This window comes from Paroedura picta, chromosome 2 (genome assembly GCF_049243985.1).
Source record: "Paroedura picta isolate Pp20150507F chromosome 2, Ppicta_v3.0, whole genome shotgun sequence".
Taxonomy (NCBI): domain Eukaryota; kingdom Metazoa; phylum Chordata; class Lepidosauria; order Squamata; family Gekkonidae; genus Paroedura; species Paroedura picta.
The window spans coordinates 127,385,424-127,402,406 of NC_135370.1; the positions used below are offsets into that span (position 1 = coordinate 127,385,424).

Sequence of the window (16,983 nt, forward strand, 5' to 3'; positions counted from 1 at the left end):
TGTTCTTTCCTATCTCTTAGGGAGAAAAATGAATGTGTCCCCCTCAGGTATGTGAGCCTCAGTAGGTCTGTAGATAGAACTCACCAGATCTCATCTCAGTGCTTCCTTCAAGCTGGAGAGAGAGTTGGAATGAACTAAACTGTATTCTGATAATCTTCCCAGCTACCTGACTGGGCCATTGTTGGTAGAGCACATCGAATCATCATAAAACTGGGTTGCCCCTGCCTTGAATGGCAGCTGCTCATCCTCTGCTGACCTTGAGTTTAGTACTGCCTGCATAAATGCCTCAGCTGTTAGAACTGATTTGGGGGGCAATGGAGATCAGTGAAACCAGTCCCAGGAGCTCCAGGATGCTATAGGTAGGAAGTGGGGTAGGGCAGTTGATTAACAGAACGGAGTTGCTTGGCTCTGGGACAGCGTTAAGGAGGCTTGTGATATACTTTTGTTTCAAGACTGTTTTCCACAGTGCACTTTTCCTACATGGATGTGCTTCCATGGGCGAAAGTGCATGAAGTCTTGTATGGAAGTGCCTATGGTGTCTCCCAATCAACTAGATGCACGTTGGTCCGTACTTTATGTTGAAATAGGGCATACTATTGTCCTGTGATCTTTACTGCCAGTTCTGTTTAATAGGTGGAAATTACAATATTATTTCCTATGCCATTGCAGATAATATAAGTGCAGATTGTCCTAGGCTGATTCTGCACTTACTTTTTCCCCAGGTGTGGGTCCTGCTGAATTCCGATTGATTTGAAATCAGGTCTTCCTCTATCCCCCCCCCATTGAAACAGAAAGTGTTCTGCACTTGATTGGGAAAGTTCAGAACGGGGGGGGAGGGGGGGCAAGCACAGCAGGAGTCTTTATTTTCTTGAATGGGGGGGGCGAAGGATCGGAGACAGTAGAGGAGTCGGGGAAAACCAAGAGGCAAATCTCTGCTGAGATAAGTTAGGGCTTCTGGAGCACATTCACTTTAAGGAAAGCCTTGCAACTGGGAACTAGTAAGACTTTGAACTGATGCCCTGGCCAGTCAGGGAAGACTCCTTTGCTACAGCGTTAGAGGCACAAAGCAGCAAGTTAATTGGCAAAAAGCAGAGAACTGCACATTTACTGATGCCAATTTTTCAAATATTATGGCTTATATCCATTTCTGGATATTGCAGGGGAAAGGTAGGGTCACTCCGGATCAGTCATGCATGTTGCAGAGGGAAATTTTAAAGTGTCCAGAATCAAAATGCAAATTGAATTCAATGTAGACAGGAGGGATTCATGAACTGGGATTGCGTAAAAAGCCCCTTGCAAGCTACACCCTAGACAGGGTTGCACAGGTACCCTAAGTAATAAATTCCACAGGGTAGTCTGCTGCAATTTAAAGAATAACAGTTTCATTGTGGCAGAAGCTTTTGAGTGCATGAGCATGTGTGTAGCATCAGACTCATGAAAGTCTTGAAGAATCTACCACACTGTTGTTCTAAGCTGTAGAACTGTATATAGCTCAGTACTAAGCTAGAAGTCACAAAGAAGTTGCTCTCCTAAAACTGCACGAGCTCCACAGAGCCTGACAAATCTCCTCTTTATTGAGTAAGAATACATCAGAAAGGACTCTAAAATAGTAGCTGCTTCCTCTCTGAGCTTCTGCAACGTCTGGGTCAATGTTCTACGCTTGTTTAAATTGGCCAAATCCTTCAGTGACTTTTGATGCATTTATCTTGACTGAGGAACTTACAGGAGAATTCCTGTCATGTTGCAAGGAAGCAGCTTGGGTAAGCTAAAGGTCGCAGTAGGATATCAGGTGCCAGCAAATGCTCGTTCACATCTGTTAATGGTTGGGAATGAGTTTTCAGACAGCAGTCCAACAAGCTGCTTGATTCAACTGGCTGTGCCATTGTGCCATTGTTTGAAATTGCGGAAATTCATTGAACTGTATCTCTGTCCTGGGAATTCTCCCAGTGAAGAAGGCAAACATTAATTGTTTTTTGGGAAGGGTAGTGATTAGATGGGAGGATAAATCAATGAAGCAGGCTTGCACTCTTGAGGTCTGTTTTGTAAGAGTGTGATTGTGTATGCTGTATCCCTAATGATAAATTGCCTGTTTTGCCATCACAGACAACAGCTGGTACGTGTTTTAGAAACTGGTTGATGAATTTCCCTATTGTGTAAAACAAGTAGAAACTTGTCACCTGTTGTAGAAATTAAGAGGCATGAACCTGGATCTGTTCTACGGCATCCTGTGCTGATGGTGGATGAGGATGGCTTGAAATCCTTGGGCAAACGCAGCCTAGGGGGCAGGCTGGTGTGTTTTGAAGGTGCTTTACATACTGAGTTTGGTATTTTGCAAATCTGGGGCACATTTTGCCCAAGCTAATCCTTGATGTATATCTGAGGATGTCAATGCTGTACTGGCAAAGCCTTCCTCCAGTGCAAGTAGTCTCCCTTTGATGAAATGAACTTGGATCCACTGGAAGTGACATGTTCCACTGGGAAAAACACGGGCAAAGTCTCCTTATCCCAGAAGAAGGTTCACTTAAAGTATCGGGATCCTGTCCTGTTTCTTGCCTGGAGCCTTCTGAGTTTTCCCTCCTTTTAGGCTTCAGATTTCTTTCAGCCCAGCTCTACTGAAGAAATGGCATTTAAAAATATTTATTAATGATGCTAGCCACATGAAAAGCATGATCATGCTTAGATGTTTTATATCGATGGTTATCACGTCTTCCTTCTCATACATAAGCATCACTTGTATGCCCAATCCTGGCACACACAGCACGAGTGTGGTGCGATCATTGCTCCTGTGTGGCATTCCTTTCAAAGTGAAACCATCTACAATAAGGAGCATCAACACAAGGAAGCAGTTTTGTGCCGGAGAAGAAGAAGAAGAAGAAGGTTTAATTGAGCCAGAGCCTTCAGTCAGCATGTTTTCTCACCTAGCATAGACTGAGGGATGTGCCAGTGTTCATTGGAAGCCATGCTGCCCTGTGTTTTCTAACAGCTGAGCTCTTGCCTGATTAGCTTGACTGTGGAGGCAAGTGCTGCATGCCTGGCCCCCCCACTATGCCCGTGGCAAGACGTGGACTTCATATAACAAATTGTGCCAGTACAGGCCATTGCCTTTGGCCAAAGTGCTATTTCCTATAATTTGTTATAGGAGGACCCCTGTGTACGCTTTCACATGGAGAAAGCACCAGGCACCGTAAACCAGAAGCCTATTAGGTTTCACAATGGTTTACACAATTCTAGTTGTCTCTTAAGATGGCAGAAATCTCTGTGGATGCCCCTCTGTGTCCCAGGGGAAGGAATGCCATCCGTGGAGGCCTCCACTCAGTAGTCCTTTAATTCCTAGAGTGATATGATCACAGGCACATGTATGCCCCAGAATCAATCAGATGGAGAAAAGTAGGTGGCAAAAATAGGTAACTTTACAGTACAAAATGAACAAACCAATAACAGCGAAAGAAAGGGAGTGATGGGGGGATGATAGAGGAGAAGATGGGCAGTAAGAGATATCCATCTGCATTGTGTTACCAACCCTTCTGATCTGCACTTTCATGTGAGCAGCCCTGAGCCTGTTTTAGGGAGAGGCAGCCAATAAATCTAATAAATATAAATAAATAAATACATACATACATAGTTGTGCTATGGATGCTGTTAATGAACCAACCAAAATTATTCAAAGACTCCTGTGTTCCATTCCAAATGGGGAAAAAATCATCTAGGAATCTAGAATTTATCTTTCCTCTGGGCCTGCAGTGGGATGCAAATTTGGACTCGAATTGGCAAATCTGTTTACAGATAGTTTGGAAAATAATTACATCCTTCAGGAGATAAATGAATTAAAAAGTACATTATCTTCTAAAAAAATTTCTAGATGGTATTTTTTTTTTCATTTGGAATGGGACAAAGGAACCTTTGATTAATTTCAGTCAGTTCATTAACAGCATCCATAGCACATTTAAATTTGAAATGTTATATGATAAAGTTATGAATCAATAAGAGATAGGAACAGGGAGTTGAGAGGAGTCAGGCTTCAGCCACTTACCAAAAGCTAAGCAGAAAATCTGTCAGTCCTGGCAATCGAGGATTGTGTTTATTCTTTCAAACAAGCAAACAACTCTGGGCTTCGCATTAATGGCTGAAGAAGGACATTTTGTATTTGGACCTTTACGCTGAACTCTGTTCTTTGTTTCTGCTTCCCCAAAGGAGTGGATATTCAGTGATCCTTTAATCAGGCAGCAAGACAAGTGTCTCTCGATCACCTCATTCTCTACTGGGTCTCAGATCACGATTGAGGCGTGCAATCAGAAAGACGGCAGACAGGTACTGTGCTAACTTCAGCCCCATCCTGATGTTTTATTCCACTGCCACCTTGAGTGTCACGCGAGCATGTTTTATGAGTGATATATTGGGAATGCAACTCCAGGGCTGTGGGGCTAGAAGAGACAATCCGAGGAGATCTGGGTAGCGAATCCTAGGGGAAATTGGCGAAAAGGTCTGACTACAAAAAGTCTGTAAACTTGCTCAGGAGACATGTTGTGCACAGTTGTTTAATTGAGAAATATAATCAAAAATAGATACGCTGATGCCTTTTACCCAGTAGCTTTGAATGCTAACGTACAAGAGCTTTGAGGTCTGCCTCAAAGCTCCTTTCAGTCATCTTAGGTTTTGGGAGCCTGCAAGTGAAGGATCATGGGAATCAGGCAGCATTCTTGCTCCAGTGGCTTGCAGAGAAAAGGATGGTCATTTGCAGTTAGCCTCTAATCCAGATGTATGGGCAAGCCATAAACAATTCAAATGCCACTGGCAGAAACAAATGTTGCAGGGAATCAATCTGGTAGAAGCAGTAGCACATTGAGGGAACGGCTGCTTCATTCTTTCATTGGGAAAAATAAATCCTATGTCCAAGGGCCCTGTCAGACATTGTTTTCACAGCACAAGACTGCTCAGTATGTGGCTTTTTCTTTAAGGCACACATCTGGAAGGAGCTGGGAAATTGTTGAAGATGCGCATGCGTGTAATATGCAAGCAGACCTAAGCCTCAAGGGCCTATCTAGATGAACAGCAGCCTCACCTGAGTTGTGAGAGGTATGCTACACGGCTGTTTAGCTCTACATGCATGTTGAAAACATAAGTGGGAAAAAACCCGACAATCCCTAGTACAGTAGGATCTTCTATCATGGTTATTTATCTGTAGATAGATAAAGCCTGTGACAGATTGAAGGAGCAGGGAGATCATAATGTAGCTCCTATGGTGGAAGCTGCACTAGAGTATCAAGGTTTGGTCTATTGCTGCCTTGTACATGCAAGCTTTTCTGAGTGCTGTACTCTAGCTGTGAAACAGACTCCTGGAAAACATGAGGAAATTTCCCACCAGACAGGCTTTGCAGAAGGCTGTAAAGCAGAATTATTCAAGAGGGCATTTGGAGAGCATTCAAAGATGGTTTATGAATCAAAGTTTACAAACCAAGGTCTTGTGCTTAATTGATTATTGGTGAACTGTTCTAGGCACTTTGGAGTGGGTTATTTGCTGACTTGGTGGTTGGAATGTATTTATTATTGGGAAAATGCATACTCTGCCTTTCCATCATAAATAATCAAGTTGGCTCATATCTCCAAAAAATTGCAGCCTATAAAATTTTGATAACCTTTTTTAGCAATAAAGCTAAAAAAAACCCCGGAAAATTCTACAGAATAACTAGCAGCAAAAAGAACTTTAAGCTTATTTTTTAAAGCTGATTTTAAAAGTAATGAATGAAATCAGCAATTGCAGAATTAATGGTAAAAACAACAACTGGAATGAAAATAAAAACAAAAGTACAAATTAAAACAGCATCAAGTCGAGGAGAAGAAATGAAGTCTGCTGGGTGATTCTGGGCCAATCACAATTCTCTCAAAACACTCTCAGCCCCACCGACTTCACAAGGTGCCTGTTGCTGTGGAGAGAGGAAGGAAAGGTGATTGTAAGCCACTTTGAAACTCTTTAGGGTAGAGAAAAGCATCGTATAAGAACCTGCTCTTCTAAAATCTTGACAAGTATCCAAATACTCATGCATGAAAGGCCTAAAGAACCTCCGTGAGGCAAGGAATTCCAGTCTGGAGGCTACTAATGAAAAGGCCCTTACTGTGGCTGTCATAGGCCTGCAGAACATCTGGAGCTGATTTCAAAACACTTCTACTGGTGGAGACAGCCTTGCACAGCTACACAAAGCTTAGTGTCTCCTAATGATGGATGGAGAAACTATGTTTGCCAGACTTCTTTCGTCACTTTGCAACTGAAGAGACAGAGAAGGAACTTCCTTTTGGTCAAGGAGGCAGCCACTTTAACTCATGCTGGGTTTTTTCTTCCTTGTCTCTGCCCTTTCAGGTCTTTAAGTTCATTGTCCATCTGCGGAAAACTCATACTTTCATTCCCCAAGAGATATAACTAATGTGGGAGAGGCTGTAAAAATGGTTGCAGCAAATATCTGGGAGAACTTTCAGAACTGAAATGAGGGATTGTGAATGTTCCCAGATCTGCCGTCCTCTCTGCCGATGACTATATGCTCCCCAGAGTGCTGTGGAACTAGGTCACCAATTTCCCTTTACGTGTTTTTACAAAATCTCTTTCTCAGTGGTACGAAGGACTCTTGCAGCAGCAGCAGCAACAAAATTCCAACAGCCAGTTTAATTATTTACTATATTGAGTACAGCCCATTCTGTTAGTGAAGCCCACCATTGTTCGCAAGCATCCATTCTGAAAATGCATGAGAAACAGCACAACGTCCACGTGAGACCAAATGCCTGCAGCTTTTTGCTGGTTGAAAATAGAACCAGAGGATCCTGGAATATGGTTCTTTTTTTTAACTTCCATTACAGTGCGTCCAAAATCCCATGCATCAGCTTGCATAGTGAGTACCTGTCTTGAATTCAGGCCATACACAAAATGCCGCATTGGTGCTTTTTCTGACTTCTTGGCCCTCTTTTCAGGTGGGCACACTGAGCTGCCCCACATTATCCTGCAAAAGCAGTCTGTTCAACCATCACAAAGATTCCTTTTGTACTGTATTTTTGCTAGCATAAACAAGCATTTGCCTGTACTCTGATGTGAAATTATGACCTGATGGTGGGCACTGGCACTCTACTTGCTTTCTTTAAGAACTAGATATGATTGTTTACAAATATGACAACAGCACTCACTGGGATCATGTTTCGACACTTGTCAGGATAGAATGGCATGTGTCATATTTAACCCTTTCTTGTCTTTGTGTATTCTGCCTAAGCAGAATTCAGATTCTGCCCCTAGATCAGCCCTTTTCAACCTTTTTACAATTGAGAAACCTATGAAACATTCTTCAGGCTCTGAGAAACCCCAGAAGGACTTCTAGCTACCTACATCTTCCTGCCACAACCCCAGTAGTGCTGTAGACCAGAGACTCCCACAGGATGTGATGTCATCAGGCCACCTCCACTGCACAGGAAGTGACAGCACAGAAATATTTTCAGATGATTTGTGAACGGAACCATACCTGCACGCTGGGCTGCCAATCAGTTTGCTCTTCTTCACCAAAGGGAGCCTGCAGAAACAGCCCAGGGCAGACCTATGCTGCCCTGTCGCCCCCTTCTCCCTTTGCCAGAAACAGACCTATGGTACTCCATCACCCCTCTCTCACACACACACAGAGTTAAGTTAAAACAAGAGTACTTACCTATCTAGACTACAGTTGCTATCAGGTGTGATGAACCTCAACCATCAAGGACTGTTATGGCTGAGGCACATCCCCTTCAGACCCATCATTGGCCATTTGGGGAAGGGGAGGCAAATCAATATCACTACGTATAGTCATATCACAATTTTAAAAAAACTATAAAAATATGTTTCAAATTAACTCCCACCCGATCGGCAAAACCCTTTCAGGGCCATCAAGAAACCCTGGTTGAAAAAGCCTGTCCCAGATAGTCAAAATTATGCACCAAGAAGGCTCAAATACTTTGTCTGTAGGAAGTACACAAAATGAGCAGAACAAAGTTTGAGTCTAGTGGCACCTTTAAGACCCACATTAAAGGTATGAGCTTTTGAGTGTGTGCACACTTATGAAAGCTTATACCTTGAATAAAACTTTTTTGGTCTTAGTGCCACTAGACTCAAACTTTGTTCTGCTCATTTTGTGTAATTCATACAGACAAAGTATTTGAGCTTTCTTGGTACATAATTTTGACTATCTGGGACAGGCTTTCTACTCTGTTCTACTGCTTCAGACCAACATTGGTGCCCACTTGAATTTATCTTCGCAAAAAGTAAGTTTTGCATATTTGCTCTTGCAAATTCTTTCATCTTTTTTACTTTGTATGAATTCTTCTGGTCTTGCTATTCATAGAGAGGCAAGGAGCTATGAGTTTTAAAATCCTTTTGTTTTAAAACATTTTTAAGACAATGAAGACGAGTTGGTTCTTATATGCTGCTTTTCTCTACCAGAAGGAGTCTCAAAGCGGCTTACATTTGCCTTCCCTTTCCTCTCCTCACAACAGACCTGTGTGTTGGATGAGGTGGGTGAGGCTGATGAGGCTGAGGTAGGTGAGGCTGAGAGAGCCCTGATATCACTGCTTTATCTGTGCTATGGTGAGCCAAGGTTACCCAGCTGGCTGCATGTGAAGGAGCGCAGATTCAAACCCGGCTCGCCAGATTAGAAGTCCGCACTCCTAACTACAACACCAAGCTGGCTCTAATGGAAAAGGGTTTCTCTGCAAGCCAGTTCCCAAGAGTGACAGGCTATATAAAATACTTGCATTGTCTTGTGAATTGCTGTGCATTTCTTTTTGCTTGAACATCTGTATTATTACTAAAGTATCCTTGTTGAATTGAGCAAGTAAGCTCTATTAAGTAAGCATTATTAAGTGATCTTGTGAATTAAGATAATACATGAATGTGAACTCAATTAAAAAGAAATCAAGAGGCAATCCTTGTGCTCCCTTTCTGGCCCCAAGTTGCAAGAGACAGGTGTTTAGGTGCTTCGATCAGCATTTATTTCATAATAATCCTGGAGAAGAATTCTTCTCTGGAACTGACCCCTGCAGCATGAAAGAAAATTTTCGTAGAGATTAGTTTCCCACAGCCTAAATTATTTTTGCTCCATTAAATTCATAGCTTGAGGTGGAGGAGCTTCAGGGGCAATGAGAAAGGCTGGCATTATTCTGCCAGATGCTGTCCCAGCCTTGCTCCTAAAGCATCTGCACCAGTCCGCTTGAGGGTCAGTGTAGCATGATGGTTGGAGCATTTGACTAGGATTTGGGGATCAGATTTAACCTCGGACCTTTAGCGGCTTGCTAGGAACAGTTCTCACATTGTTTTGCTTGAAGTAGCTTTTTAAAAGAAGGCTTCATATAGCCCCATCTCTGCCCTATGAACTGTGTCCTCGAAAATGTTACTGCAGGTCTGGGTGTGAGGAAATCAAGCTCACCATTTCCTGCTAATAGATTACAAGATCCCCTTGGAAAATAGCTGTCCCTTACATGTAATCCCTGCTCCCAGTTCCAGCCCTAAAGGTACTCAATCTAATGTTCCATTGAAATGAGAGGTTGAAAAGGACTCTGTGGAAAGGACTGCTGTGCTTTCAAGTCATCCAATTAATTGAGAAGTTCTTTTGTTCTGTGTCACTCAGTCATTCATTAGCAGAGGGAGAAGCCCACTTGCTGGGTGTCCTGCTGCTGCAGGCCATTTCTAAAGAAGGGTAGGTCGGTATCAATTCTGTTGAAAGTGGATTACAGCTCAACCTCTAATCTAGAGAAATAACAGGATACATAGCCTCCCAATAGGGACAGATTCTGCAGGGGGCAGAAGGAAGGGCAACAGCTGTTGCTAATTACCATTGCCCACAATCTCTGTACAGTGCCAGAGCAATTCAGCTGCCTGTTCCTTGCAACTGGTGAGGGGAATCCTGGAGCTTAAATAGAACTCAGAGAGACACTTGCCAGGACACTCTTTGTGTCTTTATTTCCATTGAGAGGCTCAGTTGAAAGGGTTTGTGCCAGAGCCCTCCTTCAGTCCTCCTGCTTCAGGGATTCAGCTCCATCTCAACCAATGTAGCTGGGCATTGTCTAACTAGGTCCTGTGCATTCATTCAGCAGCAAGTCTCCCCAGACCCCTGAGGCGCTGGGTGGGAAGTTGTGGAACGGCTGGGGTGGGGGATTTAGTTTGCTGCCAAGCTATTGTGGGTTTTAATGTTGGATTTTCTCTTTTATGTGGAGTTTTACTATTGTAACCCGCCGTGAGACTGTTCTTCCGATCGCGGCGGGTAAGAAATCCAAATAATAAATAAATAGCCTGTTCCAGTGATTCTGCCATGGTCCTGCTATAAACATCATCATCATCATCATTAATTGGATTTTCATACCACCTCTCTCCCATAATGGGTTCAGGGTGGTGTACAACTCAGTTAAAATGCATAACCCAATTCATTTAAATTTAAATTAAGATTTTAAAAAATTAAAATGTAACCTTCAATTCTCTAACAAACAACTAACTAACTCCCCCCTCCCCCCCCCCCAATCCAGCCATCATAGTTACATCTATTCAGTGGCATGGAAAAGGACAGGGAGGAGTCTGGGAAGGGCAGAAGGAGGCCCATTTGACTAGATCACTCTGGCCTCAACCATAGGCCTAGTGGAAGAGCGCCATATTACAGGCCCTGTGGAACTGTGATAGCTCCACCTTCAAGGGATTGAGTTCTGGCAGCTCTGATGGAGCAACCCAGTCACGGCCTCCAACTCAATCTGGCTGGCCATCTAGATAGAGCTGATAACATCCCAGTCCAAACCCTTGGACCAGCAGATAGATGTGGAATGACATCAGGGAGAGAATTATACCCTGGGGAACCCCATATGGGTGTGAGCAGCAGTACAGTTCTTCCCTGATGGCTGCCCTCTGTCCCCAATCTTGAAAAAAAGGAGATCATTCACTGTAGAGCTGATCCCTGTATTCTCGTGTCAGCAAGGTGATGAGCTAGCAGCTCATGCTACAGTGTCAAATGCTGCTGTGATATCTAATAACTCCAGCAGTGCTGACCTACCTTGGTCCAGCTGCATCTGAAGGTCATCTACAAGGGCAACTAGTGCCATTTCCACCCTGTGGACAGACTGGAAACAGGACTGGAAAGGGCCCATAACTGACATTTCCTGCAGCTGATCTGCTGCCACACTCTCAGCCACCTTACCCAGAAAAGGAGTATGTAAAACTGGGCAGTAGTTGGTGGAGTCTTGAGGATCAAGCAGTGGTTTCTTCAGCAGAGGCCATACCACAGCCTTCTTTATATCCCTTGGGAAAGCCCCTGAGGACAGGGACAGGTGAATAATCTCCTGGAGGGGCATCCCAGTCTTCTCATTGCCTACCTTGATGAACCATGAGGGACAGGGTCCTAAGGGGCACGCCAGCACCCTATCTACCTCAGTTTTATTGAGACTCCTGAGGCTTTCAAAAACCTTCTCCAAAGATGGCCAAAGGGCCTCCAATCCCTTTACTGTATGAATAGTTATGGGAAGGTTATAGTAGTGCCCCAAGATTTTATCTTCAAAAAAGTCTCACAGTGAAGAGCCAATTGGATATAGTTTTGTTGCCTGTCTTCGAGAACTGCAAGAAGCCAAATAATTTTAAACAATTGTGCTGGGCATCTGCTAGCAGCAACCTGTTCCATTCCCCTTACTCTCCTGCATTATAGGCTGGCTACAGACCATCACCAGCCTCCAGGTAACATAGAGCAGTGGTCCCCAACCTTTTTATCATCGGGGACCACTCAACGCTTGACAATTTTACTGAGGCCCGGTGGGGGGGGGGTAGTTTACTCCTCTACTCTCAACCACTGCCCTAACGCTCTCTGATTGCTATGGTAATGTTTAAACATCCCTTCAAAATAAGATACAGACACGCCACAACAATTAACATAAGGAACATTTTATTTTCATGGAAATTTTAACTCATGACAATGACAAATCAGTGGGAACCCTAAGCTTGTTTCTCTGCAACGAGAGAGTCCCATCTGGGAGTGATGGCAGACAATGACACCCGAAGTGTGTTGTAAAGGGCCGGCGGGGGGGGGGGGGAGAAGGTTTCCTTCGTGGCCCACCTCCAAATAGTCGATGGACCACATGTGGTCCGCAGCCCACAGGTTGGGGATCGCTAACATAGAGTGCTGGCCACCCACCTCTTTGGACTATAAGCAAGCCTTACCATACCCATGAAGGATCATCAGTAGGGGTAGTGTGAGAATCTGGATGCTGCAGTGGGCCATCTGATACATGCAGCTTCCCTGTGGTAGGCTCCTGTGGCCACCACAAAGCCACTCAGAAAATGATTCCTATGTGGGAAGTAAGTCCCACTGTATCCAGTGAGGCTTACTCTTAAGAAAGCGTGCATAGGATTGCAGCATTAATGTCTGGCCAAATTCCTTTTTAATTGCATCCTGAGTCCTTTATTTCTATTCCTGATAGAGAAAGGATACAAAGGACATGAAGATTTTCTGTTCAGCCATTTGGCAAGTCATATTGGATGGAGGTGTAAAAGTGTTGCTTTTGGGGCTGCTTCCTCTGATAATGTTTGTCTGGGCTAGCTAACTGGACCATGCAGGTTAGACCACATGACTTCACTTCCTATTTGTAGTGGTACCAAGTGGCTTTTGTCCACTCCTTCTAACTGTGCAGCCTCCCCTGCTTTATAGCAGACGTCTTTTACATTTGCTCTGTTAATTCTTCCCATGGGGAAAAAAGATAAATATTTAGCACACACATATACAAGAAGAATGAAAAACAGGATCTACAAATTGCGCTTATATGGCAGTCACCTTTAGCATCTATCTATATGGGATTCCATGTGGTTGAAATTCATGTTTTTAAGATCCTTGGAAGACCCAGCAGTTCTTCCTCTTGGAGTTAAGTTAAAATGTTGGTTGTATCTGCTCAGATTGTTGTAACTTTCAGCAAGATAGCACCATTCCATTCCATTGTCTTTGGTCTTCCTTGTAAGATCAGATGTGTACTGTCAATTCTGTGTTGGGAACCAATAACTCTCTCTCAGCTCATCATACTGCTTGAATTGGGACCATGACAGAAAGGGAGGGGACACTTTACAGTACAATTCTAAGACAAATTGCATTTAGTAGGCTTAGAAGTTTATAACTGACCCTTAAAGGGGCCCCCACACCCAGTCTTCCCCTCACATCCCCCATGGAACTGGGAGAGAAAGGGCAGGCTTGCTGAAGTGTCTGCTCAGCTCATGCTTGCTCACATTACATAGGCCAGCAGCTGTTGTCTTACAGCAGCATCTCCTGCCCATCTGGTGCATGGGGGGTGGGCTGCTGGTTCCCTCAAGGCAGGGGCCTCTGACTTGCAGGAGTAGCAGCTCCTTCTACTCCCCTCATGGGGGCTACCCACTTGCAGCAATGATGGCTCCACTCACTTCACTTGGGGAGCCCCAATAAGGTTGTCAGTCCCCAGTTGGGGCCAGGGAATCCCCTCACTTGGAGACCCCCCCTCCCATTTTAAGGTTCTAAGAGTGTTGAGCTAGGATCTGGGAGGCCCAGATTGAAATTGCTCCTCTGCCAAGGGAAACTGGCCAGTCACATACTCTCAACCTAACTTACTTCACAGGATTGTTGTGAGGATAAAATGGAGAAAAGGAGAAAGTTGTAAGCCATTTTGGGTTCCCATTGTGGAAAAAAGCAGATTATAAATGAAATAAATACTACTAAGCACTGATTAGTCTTTCCTTTAAAAAAAGCAGCTGATGAGGTACTTGGCTTGTCTGATAGCAGGCCCCATCTTGAACTCTGTATAGGGGTTTAATTCCATCTCCCATGTTGTTCACCCCCATCTTCCCATGCAACATGCCTACCAAAGTGCTTTCTTTTCTATCAGAGCCAAGGCCAGGCCATCAAGCATCCTGACATGTGTAGGATAAGGAAGCAGATTAAATGTCAGTATTTGGGATGCCCAATTTTATCAGGGAAGGGTTTCCCCAGTGTGACAGTCAGAGGAATGCTGTGAAGGCTGCAGAAATGCAGCCAGTCCAATAACTTACTTTGTGTGCCCTGTAAAGGGAGGATCAGGTAGAGCCAGAGATATGTGCAAAGCTCCTCAAAAAACCAAATTAACACTCAGTTAATGAAGACTTTACATTGGATAATTATAGGCTTTATCATCTGAATTTTTGGGTGTTGCTCTACAATTTAGACCGTGTGTAAAAATGCTTAACAGTTAGTTCAAAAGAATCACTTATGACTATACGCTGCCTTCTAGCATTCATTTGAAAGGGATGAGCAAACCCAGTGGCAGGACCTTTTTCCCCGTCAAGTTGCAGCTGACTTACTGCAAACCTCTAGAGCAGGGGTAGTCAACCTGTGGTCCTTCAGATGTCCCTGGACTACAATTCCCATGAGCCCCTGCCAGCATCTGCTGGCAGGGGCTCATGGGAATTGTAGTCCATGGACATCTGGAAGACCACAGGTTGACTACCCCTGCTCTAGAGTTTTCAGGACAAGGAACGTCCCACAGTGGTTTGCCACTGCCTATATAGCAACCCTGGTATCTATGTAGCAACCCTGGTATTTCTTAGTGGTCTCCTATCCAAATACTGACCAGAGCCAACCCTGCTTAGTTTCTGAGATTTTATGAGATCGGGCTAGCCAGTGCCTTCCAGGTCAGGGCATGGCATAGCTAGCCAGCTGTTTCCTACCTGCATATAGTGTACCTGCAAAAGAGCTTCATCCCCATCAATACTAATTTAACATGCCTAGCCTGTCAAACTATTGAGAGCACTTTGGCCTTGTTATAAAAGGACCATCTGCCTGACCAAAGAAGGACATGAGGAAAGCCCAGCAGTTGTCTGCATCTCCTGTAACCTAATAAAGATGCCACAGAACTGGCACTGGAGTGTTTTCTAATATGTTGTTATTCGTTTAGTAGTAAATATGGCCTGTGGTGCCTTTTAGCCTCTCAGGACCTGTTAAATCCAGCTCTGCCATATTTAGGGCCGAAAATATAAGAGAATCTGCGGAGCCCCACCAGTTACCACCCAGTATTGCGTTCCTGGGTAAAGTGGCTGAAAGGGCTGCTGCAGACCAGATCCTGGCATTTGGGGAAGAAACTTTGGCCCTAGACCCATACCAGTCTGACTTCTGTCCTGGTTGTGGGGTGGAGAGGTTACAGTAGGGAAGGGCTTATCGGACTCCTTCGCAATTTCCGGGTCAAGGACAAGGATAGGCCTGCACACTTTATACTGTATTATCACCATCTTAATTGTATTTCTAGGGTATTAATGATTGTATTATGGGGTGTTTTAGACTGATGTTTTATATGATGTTTTATTGTGAACCACCACGAGCCAGCTTGCTGGCAGCAGTGGTATATAAATCTAACTAACTTACAAATAAATAAATAAACAAACAAATAAGAAGCCATACTGGAGCAGTCAAATGGCCCATCCAGTCCAACACTGTGTGTCACCCAGTGGCCAAAACCAAACTGTTGCCCCCCCCCAAGCACCAAGGGCCATTTCGCACGGCTTCAAAGTAGCAGAATGGTTGCTATTTGGAAACGCTACTAATTTGCCATAACCCACGACGTCGTAGACAATCTGCAACAATCCTGAAACCAATCAGCAAAAAGCGCTTCGTTGTGGCGCTTTCAGGGGAATCCAGAAAAGTGGATTCACCCTCCGGATAGCGATACACTCCTGCAACCAATCTGCAACAGTAGCGCTAAAGACCTGTGCGTTACCATTGTTGCTGGTTCTTCAAAGTCCCTCCCCCTGGCTCTCTCCTCCAAACTTCCGGCGAAGCGATCGCCATTTTTTTTTCTCCGAGCGAGCGGGGATAAACGCACCGGCGAGCCTCTTTCTGTTTAGAGGCTTCCCTGGCTTCAGTCCTTCACCTTTAGTCACTAAGCACAAACCACTGAAAAGCCCGTTTGCTGAAATAAAGTCCCTTTATTTTTTACAAATAAATTCAGCCGAAAACCGGGCCCGTGAGAAGGGGGGGGGGATTTTTTTTTTATCACTCGAGGCAGCGTGCAAACGATCATACAATCAAACGACAGCTCACATTAGGCAGCTGGATGGGTCTCTCCGTAGCAACGAATCTACCTAGATTCGTTGCTATGGGTCGTTTTTTTTTTTTTAAACCTTTCTTAAAGGGAAAGGGGCTGTTTGGGAGCATGCTAACGGCTGCCCATTGGCTGCTTGACGGCCAGGGGCGGGACGAGCTTGGCAATAGCACTTCCTTTCTAGCGATTTCTGCCGAGACCGGAAGCCTGTGGGAAACGCTAAAAAATGCAACTGATTCCACTACAAAGGCAGGTATGCATAACGACGAATTCCACTATTTTAAATGGCGATTTTTCATTCCGCAAACAATTTGCAACAAAGATCCCTGTGCGAAAAGGCCCCAAGAATACAGAGCATCACTGCCCCAAACATAGTTTTCCATCTATATGTTGTGGCTAATAGTGACTGAGGGACTGAGGGACCTCTGCTCCATATGTTTATCCAATCCACTCTTGCAGATAAAATGAGAGAGAGATGGCCCCACAATTTTGTGTCCTTGTTTCAGATTACCATTTTGCTAAGCCATGGAAGAGACCAAAGGCCAGACAGGCCAATGCCCTGCTGGGAGGTAGGACCATATATTAATCCACCCACCCAGCCATTCATCCATCTATCCAGTCTTTCACAGGTCAGTTATTTGTCTAAGCAGAGTTATAAGTGGCTAGAATAATAGAATAGAAACCGAGAGACTTGAATTTAATCCCTATTCAACTCTACGCAGAGCTTGGACCAACAAATCTCTCTCAGCCCATCATACATTACAGTGCTGATGTAATGATAAAGCAGAGGAGGGGAGCTCTTTGGAAGGATGGATGGAGACATATTCACTGACAGAATAAATAGCTTGATATGACTTGTAGCCCACTTGGTCAAATACATAACTGGTTGTATATTAATATGCTTTTTTAATTGGTGTAGTGGTTAGGAGCACT

The 16,983-nt window shown here is 44.2% G+C and overlaps 1 protein-coding gene across 9 annotated transcripts in view; it reads left to right on the forward strand.

Moving 5' to 3' along the window:
- GALNT16 (polypeptide N-acetylgalactosaminyltransferase 16) overlaps window positions 1-16,983 on the forward strand; it is a 203,869-nt gene that overhangs the window by 162,297 nt on the left and 24,589 nt on the right. For 7 of the 9 annotated variants that reach the window (XM_077322589.1, XM_077322593.1, XM_077322594.1 and 4 more), the window contains exons 14-15: window positions 4,192-4,308; window positions 16,557-16,679. In XM_077322589.1, the coding sequence (XP_077178704.1) occupies window positions 4,192-4,308; window positions 16,557-16,679 (240 nt within the window). The remainder of the gene's footprint in view (window positions 1-4,191; window positions 4,309-16,556; window positions 16,680-16,983) is intronic. The other 2 variants (XM_077322596.1, XM_077322595.1) reach the window with 1 other exon arrangement.